Source organism: Fundulus heteroclitus, chromosome 13 (genome assembly GCF_011125445.2).
Source record: "Fundulus heteroclitus isolate FHET01 chromosome 13, MU-UCD_Fhet_4.1, whole genome shotgun sequence".
NCBI classification, from domain to species: Eukaryota; Metazoa; Chordata; class Actinopteri; order Cyprinodontiformes; family Fundulidae; genus Fundulus; species Fundulus heteroclitus.
Window position 1 is genome coordinate 27,969,025 of NC_046373.1, and position 11,328 is coordinate 27,980,352.

At 39.4% G+C, this 11,328-nt stretch overlaps 1 protein-coding gene across 1 annotated transcript; it reads right to left on the bottom strand.

Moving 5' to 3' along the window:
• Positions 1 to 552: 552 nt before the first annotated feature.
• On the bottom strand, positions 553 to 7,561 carry LOC118565542 (CMP-N-acetylneuraminate-beta-galactosamide-alpha-2,3-sialyltransferase 2-like). Its single transcript, XM_036145962.1, has 7 exons — positions 7,459 to 7,561; positions 6,333 to 6,415; positions 6,015 to 6,211; positions 5,757 to 5,936; positions 1,354 to 1,399; positions 1,156 to 1,275; positions 553 to 943 (listed from the first exon to the last, which is right to left on the bottom strand). The coding sequence occupies exons 2-7, from the start codon at positions 6,342 to 6,344 to the stop codon at positions 776 to 778; spliced, it is 723 nt and encodes a 240-aa protein (XP_036001855.1). The 5' UTR covers positions 6,345 to 6,415; positions 7,459 to 7,561; the 3' UTR covers positions 553 to 775.
• Between the last annotated feature and the right edge of the window lie 3,767 nt (positions 7,562 to 11,328).

Consider the following 11,328-nt stretch of genomic DNA (forward strand, 5'->3'; position numbering starts at 1 on the left):
TTTCCCCACTGTTTATCCCTCGCGCGCAACGCACAAGGGTAAAATCGAGCAGCTGGATCATGCGTAAAGACGCAGCGCGAATCCCTGTATGCTTTAAGGGTTGCAGCTGAGGGGAAAATGTTGGACCTTTTAGGCTTGATCAAACTCCGCCTCATTTACAAATGAGGCCAACATGGATAGATTAATGATAAGCGTTAGTTTCATTATCAACTACAATAACATAAAAAAGAAAAAATCTGTTGCAGTTACAACAATACAACCATCATAACAAAGGTTGTGGAAATAAAATTATTGGGTCTACCTCTAATACCCCCCCTCCCTTGGCAGCAGCGGAGGCTGCGGCAGAGTGTGGGCATCATGTGCCTCAGTGCTGGTAGAGGTTCAGAGGTTCAGCTGCTAAGAGGGGGGGTGTCCGAGGTACAGAAACACAGCGCACATAGTTAAAAAAAAGAGCATAATTAATAAAAACGAGCTATAGTCCAATCAACGATTTCTTAGGTCTCCCACTGGGATGTACCTCTTCCGTTTTGTTAATGTTGTAGTGACAGTGCTTTCCTTAAAGTTGTAGCACTTTTGTTAAGGTTGTAGTGCTTTGCACCTCTATGGCTAAATATAGCTTTATTTGTGGACCCAATGTGGTTTCTACAATTTTATCACAGTATGACTTCTTTCTGCTGCAAGTAAGGTTCATATTCCTTATAAAGATGTCACTCAAACTCCACTTTAAAACTAATATGTTTTCCGTTTTAGGGTCAATAGAGTCTTTAAAGAAACATCACAAACCTTTATAAAATTTTATAGTTTTTTTGTTAGCTAGCAGTTGTATCATTGCATATTCATCTTCTCCTGGATGCACTCCAGTTTTTAGTCTTTTGTTTCTCAATGTTTCAAAGTAATGGCTCCAGTTTCCATCACTGTCTGCTCCAAATCCAAACACACTGACCTAGAAAGTAGAAACACATAAAAAATATGCCTAAGCAATTTTAACAAGGAAATGCTGCCCAGTTATATTTGTTGTTCTTCTGTTTCTGGTACTCTAGTCTAATGATTCTAATTCTCTTTAGTATAACCTTTTCTCTTTTCAATATTATTGTGTTATTTACAAAAACTAAACACTTCATAATCTTCTTAAGGGAAATAGCTGGCTAGACTTACCTGATCACAAACATGAAGGGCAAGAACCAAGACCATAAAGCCGGTGGACGGATATGCCCTTTTCCTTTGCAGCCAGATTTCATGAACGTACCTCATAAATGCTGGACTGATCACCATCACCTGTTAACAATAGCTTTCAGATGTATTTCTTACTCATGTGAGAAAAAACACTTTCATTACATTCAACACAGTACTCACCAAGTCTTTGTTGGCTCTTATTTTGGATTTTATTGGTGGATTTGATCTGTTAACAACAGTACGACATGTCACAAAAACAAATGAACTCTTCTGAACTCCCATTCACACATACACCATCATCCATGCATTCTCTGTTACTGTTAAAACCAGGGCTGGGTAAAAAAATCAATTTAATCGATGTTGGATCGATTCCAGTAAAATTTTACAAAATCGATGTGTAGGTAATGAGATCGATTAGTTTTATAGTGACGTGAGTGACGTTGACGTTCAAGAGCGGGCGTGGGCAAATGCAAAATGGCCGACGCAAGTAACACACCGCTCAGCAAGCCCTCCCAACTGAAGTCTGACGTCTGGAACCATTTTGGATTTAAAATAACTAAAGAGGATGTGCTGGACAAAACTAAAGTGGTTTGCAAGATCTGTCAAGCGGAGGTCAGTTATTGTAGAAACACTACAAATCTCCGAAATCACCTGACAAGGTATCATGCTAAGCTAACATCCGACAACAAACCTTCTGGAGCTAAACAAATGAAATTGAGGGACTCGCTTGCATTACCAGCAGATTCTCCACGGGCCATTAAGATAACAGAGGCCATCGCAACTTTTGTGTGCAAAGATTTACGCCCCTACTCGGTAGTGGAAAATGAAGGCTTCAAGCGGCTCCTTCATGTGCTCGAACCACACTACGTTATGGTGCAACGCAAACATCTGACAGAAACTGTTATCCCCATGATGTACACACGAGTGAAAGACGACATCCAAATGAAAATGCAATTAGCAGAGAGAGTCGGCATAACTTGTGACACATGGACATCGCTGTCAACTCAATCCTACATGACGGTGACTTCCCACTACATCGATAACGAGTGGCGCCTCGCGTCTTATGTGCTGCAGACCACCGAAGTTACTTCGAGCCACACCGCTGCAAATCTAGCCGAAATGTTGACGGGGGCAATACAGACATGGGGGCTGACCAGCAAACAACCAGCGGTTGTTACGGACAATGCTGCAAATATGGTTCGTGCAGTGGAAATAACGCAGCTGATGCATGTCGGCTGCTTGGCGCACACGCTGAACTTAGCCTCAGCAGGTCTAAAAATCCCCGCTGTGTCACGTCTGCTTGCTCGTGTGAGGCGTATAGCAGCATTCTTTCACCGAAGTACAACGGCAAGCTACATACTGAAAGAAAAACAGAAGCTGCTTCAACTACCAGCGCACAAACTAACACTTGACGTGGTGACAAGATGGAACAGTGCACTGGACATGCTGGAGCGCTTTTTGGAGCAACAACCAGCCATCTCTGCTACTCTCCTTTCTCAAGACGTGCGCAGGAATGAAAAGGATTTGTGCACCCTAACAGAGGAAGATGTAACAACTGCTGAGGATTTGGTCCGGGTGTTGAAACCGATGAAAGAAGCCACATTGGCGATGTCGGAGGACAAGCAGCCAACTCTTTCCGTCATCGCCCCACTGCTCACCCTGCTTCAGGATGCCTTCACCCCCAGCCTAGAAGACAGCGCTGTAGTCAGGGACTTAAAAGCTGCTGTAAAGAATAACTTGGGGACAAGGTATGTATTTTTATTTATTTTTTACTTTATGTGCCTTTTTTTACTTTTTCAGTTGTAGGAGTCAGTGACCCATATTCCATCATGTACTTATCCTCACTCAAACTGTTACACCTTTTTTCCAAGATATGATGGACAAAAGGACACCTTGTATGCAGCGTCCGCGCTGGATCCTCGCTTTAAGGCCCTTCCATTCCTGTCTGCTTCAGAACAAAATTACACCTTCTCCAGGCTGCAGGCTGAGGCTGCCACTGCTGCACGTGATGCAAGTATTTAGTAATGTTTTGATTTAATAAGAGTGTTTTCATTGATGATTAAAAGATTGGATTAGAAAGAACATTACTTAATTTTAGAGTTAAATTATGCTCAATCTTTTTTTTTTCTGTCCAATTCAACAGCAAGATGGTGGCAATGATACTGATAAAGAAGCTGAGGATACTTTGCCCAAGAAGCCAAAGAAATCCAGCACCTTGGAGTCTCTCCTTGGGACAGTCTATTCAACAACAGTAAAAGATCAGGGACTGAAAACTCCAGCAATAAGGGCTGAAGATGAAGTTAGAAGATACAAAGCTGAAAATCCTGCTGGGCTGAATGAAAATCCTTTGATCTGGTGGAAGTTAAACGAAAGGGAGTATCCACTGTTGGCTCGCCTTGCAAGGCATTATCTTTGTGTCCCAGGGACCAGTATTGCATCAGAGAGGGTATTTTCAACAGCTGGTGACATTGTCACTGCAAAAAGGAGCTGCCTAAGCACAGATCATGTGAATGAACTTATTTTTCTCCACAAGAATCTCACAATTAATGAGAAGTGAAAAGAAAGACAATAATTTGACTTAGCAGTTCAACTTATTTTGTATTTATTTGCCAGTATTTTTTGGCCCTTAAAATAGAAAATCCCTTGATGCAAATTGCAGTGTTTCATTAAAAAGTAAATACTTTTATTTATACAAATTTGCACTTTTGAGACAGTTTTGTTTACAAGTCTGCACTTTGTTTGCACTTTGTTTAATGTGAAGTGAAAAAATAAAATACATGTGTATTTCGCAACACAGTTGAGCCACTTTTATTATTGTAAGAGCAGATCGAATCGAAACTAATTGATTCATAGATGTATGAATCGAAATCGCATCGATTCAGGACTTTGGTCAAAATACCCAGCCCTAGTTAAAACAAATCTTAGTCAATAGGGCATATGAATTGACTCTCTCCCCCTGTTCAAAACCAGACTCAAAACCCACCTGTTCCAGCTTGCTTATTTGTAAATACACTGTTCTTGTCCCTCTTCATAACTGTTTGTTTATATTTTTCTGTTCCCTGTATTTGTATTTTTATTTTTTATTGTCTGTAAAGTGACTGTGAGTTTCAAGAAAGGCGCTGTTAAATAAAATGTATTATTATTATTATTATTATTATTATTATTATTATTATTATTATTATTATTATTATTATATGCCACGGGCTCCATGGTGCTACAACATGACAGAAAAGTTCTTTATTTCATTTCATCTTTAGTATGAAATGTAAATAAATCAAAATGTTATTTTCTGGCGCACAAGAATGCCTCTGTAGCCACACTTCTCTGAAACAGAAAAGCACCACACTACTTTTACCAGTAGGCAGGGAAGTTGGGGAGATTCATGCAAGCAAATAGGTGAAGAGGATAGATTTCTAATGACCCCAGCCTCTCCAAAAAAAATAAAAATAAATCTCTCATTACCACTGAATATATTTTATCACCACTTCATCAAAGAGTTGTTTACTGATTTTTTCACCAGACTTGTAAATCTTTGTGATGTAGCACAAAGCGATAAAGTTCTTGAACAATAAAATATTTTATTTGTCATGATCCTGGTGTATGTATTTGTGAGTTTGATTGTTTGAGGCCTCTCTCAAAACAGAGGATCTTGAATGGAAGGTGTAGCGCCCCACTGCAGACTACACACCTGTCTGTATTCTCCACATTATTCTGCAGGATGACCATGTTTTGCCTGTTGATCAGCCTTGTTGGTAGAGTCAAGCCTCCATGTGTTATTTCTTTCTTCTATTCTGAGTTTCTCTTTGAGAGAAATTAGTGTTGTGAAAAGCTTATTTCTGCTTAGCTCACCCTGTTTACTCTCTTTGCCACCTAGGTCAAAGGTATCACTGGTTTAAAGGTATACAGTCATGTTACATGCTTATAAAAAGACCAAACCATTCTGCATTGTTTCGCTGGAAGATGCTTGCTGTACATGCAGTGTTGTTCTTCCTTTGTTAATGAAAATAACAAAAGAAGTACAACACAAGTACAATAAAAATGTTTGTTTAATTTGTTATTTACTAACAAATTGAGCAAAAAACAAATCCTAAAATGCCCAAATAATAACTAATCTGCACACAGGACGTGTTAATCTTGCATAAAAATGTTGCATGCAACCAGAGTGAGCTACTGATGTATAAGTAAATAAAAAAGTCAAATAACGTGGCTATGCACCTTTAAGTCAAAATCTGAATTTTAACTCCAACCCTGTCACTGACTATATCTGAAACATCCACCATCTTCGGTCATGGAACTCATATATTTGCCATGCTCCCTCTACATACAACCTACTACCATGATCTAATAACCTTGGATCTGTACATTCTGCCTCCTGTGAGCGATTCTACATCTAAGGCAGGAAATTATCTCACAGCATGACATGACTGTGGTCATTTTCAAATCACTTTGGCCACTTTAGCTTGTCTGCCTTGTACATGATTTCTTTCTATTTAAAAATATTTCTACACTTTTGTGAGCAGTATGCCCAAACACTACTGAAAAGGAAAGGATGTTAACATATGCTCTTTAAAGGTATAACTCACCTTCCATAAAATCCTGTAGTAAAGGCCTTGATGAGCCACTCAATATCTTGTATTTTGAAGGGAAATAGCACAAGTTTGGTGGTGTCATCTAAATCCGAAGCACTCTCTGGATACATGACATGATGAGTTGTTTTAGTCCCAACATCAGCCTCATATCCTCGGATCTGAGCAAAGTTCATTCTGAACAGCAAAAAAAGGCAAATTAATTTGGTTTGAAAATGTTCTTGTTTTTTTCTATGTCACAAACTTCACATTTACCTTATGATAGCATCATTTAGATCTATCAGATGTCCATAACCTGATCCTTTCAGATTAACAGAATTTCCCACAACAGCACAAGTTTTTATTCTGTCTGAGCTGGATTTTCCAAAGGTGGGAATGGGTGGGAATATCTGAAAAAGCTTCTCAACTACCATTTTATAGTAATGGAAGTCACGTTGTTCATCCTGTAAGTGCTGCCAAGTACATCAAACATAGTTTGGAGTTAGCCCAGCATCAAAGTGACCTGACTAGACAATATATGATTTTACACATGCCAGTTAAGTTATAATCTTCGCTGGACATGTGATAGCTTACCTTCCACCACATGAAAGCATCCCCAGAGATGTTGATCTTTGCAGAGAGAAATGGCTCAACATGACGAATGAACACCAGATTATCTTGAGAAAAACAAGTACACAAGCTTTGGTGCATTAGCTGGAGCCAATTCGTACAATCAGACTTAAGGAGAACCCCGACAACAGTTATGGCCAGCAGGAAAATAAACAGCCTTGTTTTAAAGTTCATCTTGAATGTTGGATTCTTGTAATTCTGGGGAGTTTTAGTCTGCAAAGAATGTGCATAAATTCATCAGTGATGAAAGGCTTGTCCTTTGCACTGACATTAGTTAAAGTTGAGTCAAACCAGAATTGAATAACAAGATGAATCAAAACCCGAAGATGAGCAGAAAATTCACAGTGTATGTTTCACACATAAACAGAGAACATTTGACAGACATCATTCAGTATACAGTTCAGTATACATTCAGTTAAAGACTGCGTCCCCAGTAGATAAAGCCGGCTTCACACTGACTATATTCCTTGTTTGTCCTTTCATCGCAAAACGTGCTGCGCAACAATCCAAATTTCTTTCTCTGTCATAATACCAAGGCCTTCTTTCTGGCCATAAGGACCAGAGGCATTTATGTGTGCGAGTTTGCACCTGACTTTCAATTGTTCTAAAAATAGATGCAAAAACTACTCCCACTATCGATTTCAGCTTTAATAAATTGCTTTGCATACCCCCCTCTGATAAATTTGCACTAACAATAGGTTGTTAACAAACATTATTAAAAAGATCTCATAAAGATTATCAATTAGCTGCCTCAAACTCAATTAGTTTGAGGCATCAATTAGATGCCTCAATCTAATACCTCTGTGGAGCAGGTGCTGTTGGCAGTTGGAAACAAAGCTTTGCACACGCTAATTAGTTTGCACCTGTTTTAATATTTACAATCCTTTTGAATATCAGGCTCATAGTTTATACACACATAATCGGGCCTAATGAAGGAAACAAGGAGCAGAAAACAAATCCTAAACAGTACAATCTACACAAAGGAACAGTGTCCACGCTAGAAAACAGAAACTAAATTTCACTGAAACAAGAGTAGCTAAATATGCTTCATATAATTTCTCATAAAAAACAAACAAACAAAAAAACTTACCCTTTTGAATAAGCTCAGGGTTAGTTGGATGTTGTCCTTATCTGTTAGAAACCTGGGTCTGATATTTAAAAAATCCGTGTCACTTATTAGAGAGGATTAGAACTGTTAAAATCCCAAAGAGTAAACATGATGACTTGGTGTTTCTTCTTTCCTTGTCTATGAGATAGTATCTGTAAAATGTGAAGAGGTGTGGTTTGTTGAAACCAGAAAATCAATTTAGGACTTTATATGATAATTCCTTTTAAAGGTATCCTAGCTGTTGAAAACCAACAGACAGAAAAAACCCGCTGTGGAGTCAAAACGACAATGCAAGAAGAATTTACCCATTTTATTTTTCAGCCTTTTAACTTAGTAGAGAAAATTTTGATGAAAACATGAACCAACAGGTTTGTAACTTGACAAATGTGCAACTGATGCATGACATAGTCACAACAGGACAGGTTAGTGCAGTTTTAAACATGCCACTGACACAAGATGCTTAGTCATGATAGGACAGGCCATGCCATTGATATATTCAACATACTGTGTTGTGTTATTACAGTTTGTGGTGGGGGCCTATTTCCATTCTGATGGGGCAGGGGGGTGGTACTACACAAGGAACCATGGTCATCTTAGTTTTCATTATGCTTCTCTTCCCTGCTCAACTCTACTTCACAGATTATGAAACGTCTCTTTAGAGAATGATTCATACCACTAGCAGATTTTCTCTACTGATTATTTCAGTCTTCCACCATCTGCTAAGCTTTGTAGCACCAACTAGGGCAGTTCTCAAGGCCAGACTATGTGTTAGTTTGGGGAGAAACATTACGTCAAGTTTGACCTTTTGTTTTTTGCAAATTAAAAATAATGCTGCGACACCTTCAGACGAATTGGATTAGACCAAAATTATTATCAAAACGATCTCATAAAGATTATCAATTAGCTCTAGGAACTTTTGAAAAGTACTGTGAACATTTTAATTAAATTTTCTGAAATTTTAAGGCTTTAGAATCTATCTGTAGGGAAACTGAAGACAGGAATGCTTCTTTGCCTCTTACCCAGAGCATCTGGATAAACACTCTTCCAGTTTGCCGTTGTAAGATAAGCACATCAACTCTTTTGTTGGAACAGAAGACAAACCCACCCCTGCCTTTAGGGGTCTCACTGGCTTTTATCAACAACTCGACAGAGCTACACACTCTTACACCATTATTTCCAGTGTGAGTGTAACCAACAGAGCAGGTTGTTGGAAAACAGGTGCTGCTTGCATGTAAACCTAACCACAACTTACTTTGTCTGTGTGTTTTGGTAAAACATGTAGTGCCATCACACCATGGCTGAATTGTGTTCATTTTAACATGTACAATGGGAATCAAAATGTGTTTTAAGCAAAGAATTTCCACACTGCAAACATAAGGAGACACAGGCCTAAAGGACGGCCCCTCTCTCTCAGCAGGGTGCTTCTGTGACACCCCTACAGATAAAAGTTAGAGCACTTCTGTCCACCCCTCCCTTCAGACTGTTCTTCAGACTCCAAGCTGCTCATACCACCTCTCCCTGGAGCAGACCAGGAAAAGGCTACATTGGACCATGGGCCCGGGCCGGGCCTGACCGATGCACCATCCAGCACCTGGGGGAAAACTGTCGTTGCCTGGGGGACATGTCTGGGCAGATCAGAGTTAAGTCTGCTGTCTTAACCTCAGCATGAGGAGCAGGAGGAAGGGATCCTGCCTGCCAAAAACAGCTTTGTTTTATTTCTCCTCAGCCTTTACAGGGAAGCGAAACCCAGACGGAGCTAAAGAACCGGCAGAAGGACCCACTTGTATGCTGAGGAAAACCTGCTCTAATCATGACTGCAACTGGGTCAGATGCTGTCTGGAGCACCTACATGCCTCCATTCCCTCCACCCGCTGTTGGTTAGCTCATAGCTGCAGAGCTAAACGCTAGCCTGCCAAGAACAAACCGACACCTTTCCTGCTTTCCAGTGCTCTTTCCTTGAATAGCCAAGGTGGACAAACTTACACGAGGCAAAAGACAGGTTTGGGCAGAGAAACCAAAAGAGAAAGTTCAAATAGTTAATTCGGAAATGTTTTGTAAATCGTTGTGCACATGGTGCCTTTAAAACAAAGGGCTAACTAAATAGCTCATTGCTAGCATTCGGTACCATGTCATTGTCGAGTGTGTTTTTATGGTTATAACAAAGGTTATCTTCACAAGCGTTTATACATTGATGGGACATTAATGTTTACGTCATCCAGCCCACTCATTATGACTAAAAATAAAGCTAAAGCTTTTATTTGTTAATGCCGAATGCCCGCTAGCCAAAATGTTATTAGCTCCTGCTAACATCCAGTTCCGGTAATTCAAAAGGAGTTTGTTTTAAAGCATAACGCTTGTCTTTTCTGCTCCGTCTGTAGATAGAGCTATGAGCCTTATTCCCACATTAATATCCAATATTAATGTTGGTTTTAAAGGCAATTTTGATGACTAGACTTTACCCGATTTAGCGACCAATCGCTAGAGCGACCCCTAGCGCCCGGAGGTAGAATCGCACAAACAAAGGCAAGTGATCATAATGTTTAAATGATTTTACTGAGCAAATCAGTCTTTAGAATATTATTTACTCAAAATTATGTTCTGGTTAACTGGGGCTTTGCATTGTGAATGGATTGAAACACATGTCAAATGTTGTTTAAATTAGTCAAGCTAATTTAACCTCAATTCACATTCTTTAAGTTGAACTTTGTTTCTTTAATTTAAACAAAATATTATTTCACCAAATAATGTTTTGTCTAACTCTGGATTCGCATTGTGAATAGATTGACACACATGCCAAATGTTTTTTTTTACTTCATTCCATGTTTTTTTTAATCAGATCTACAGTGAACGGGATTCACTGACTTATTCTGATTATGATCAACCACTTTTCTTTGACTTTTGTTTGTTTTGCATGTAAATAGTTCTTTAGCTTAGCTTCTTTTTATCTTCAATTTGCTTAGTAGTTTAGTTCATTCTAATTTCAAATAGGTGGACTGCTCAAAACTGGACTGCCCTTACCCTTTTACTCCTCACAGTGAATATTTTCCATATAAAATTTGTTACCCAACATGTTTTAAAAGTTAAAAAGTATAAAATGGGCCAGTCCTTTGAATGGGTTTTTAAAAGGAATGATTGTTTCCACTCAAATTATTTTTCTTTCTTTCTTTCTTTCTTTCTTTCTTTCTTTCTTTCTTTCTTTCTTTCTTTCTTTCTTTCTTTCTTTCTTTCTTTCTTTCTTTCTTTCTTTCTTTTACACTGTATGCTGGTAGTTGGTGGTGGAGCATTTGGTGAGTGGACTGAGAGATAAAACTGTTCCTTAGTGATGGGTCCGGCAACACCGATGCGTCGGCGCATGTGTCGAGCTCATAGAGCAAAACCCGTGTCGATGCGCGTATCGACACGGGAAAGTCACGTGACCGATACAGGAACTGTTTCGAACTGACTGACGCGCCAAACTGTATCTGTTCCCTCTAAGCTGCACGCGTGTGCATTCGCGCACAGCAGCGCGCACAGCAAAGCTATGCTGAACAGTAAATAAAATCCAAGCTGAACTGTAAACAAAATAACGGTTAACAATAGTTAATTTTGAACCATTTTGCAACTCTAGTGTGATGGTGTACCACAGTCTCGCTCTGTGAGCGCCAGGTGCTAATCGAAACGCACCACTGATGGATGGGTTGGGCAGACGCCTTTATGGTTGGGCGGGTTGCGCTGTGCGTCTTTGTTCTGAGCGTCGTTTCAGAAAAAAAACGGCTGATCTACCCTTAGTAGAAAGCTGCTACTCTGAGTAGTTCTTCCTCCCTTTGTCATACTCAACATTTCCGATTTCAGAACAGATGATATCAGTCAGAT

Excerpts from the sequence above, each read along its gene's own strand:
- LOC118565542 (XM_036145962.1), bottom strand. Across the intron at positions 1,276-1,353 it reads TAAGAGCCAACAAAGACTTG|GTGATGGTGATCAGTCCAGC; the intron begins GTGAGTACTGTG and ends TATTGTTAACAG. Across the intron at positions 944-1,155 it reads CCCTTCATGTTTGTGATCAG|GTCAGTGTGTTTGGATTTGG; the intron begins GTAAGTCTAGCC and ends TCTACTTTCTAG.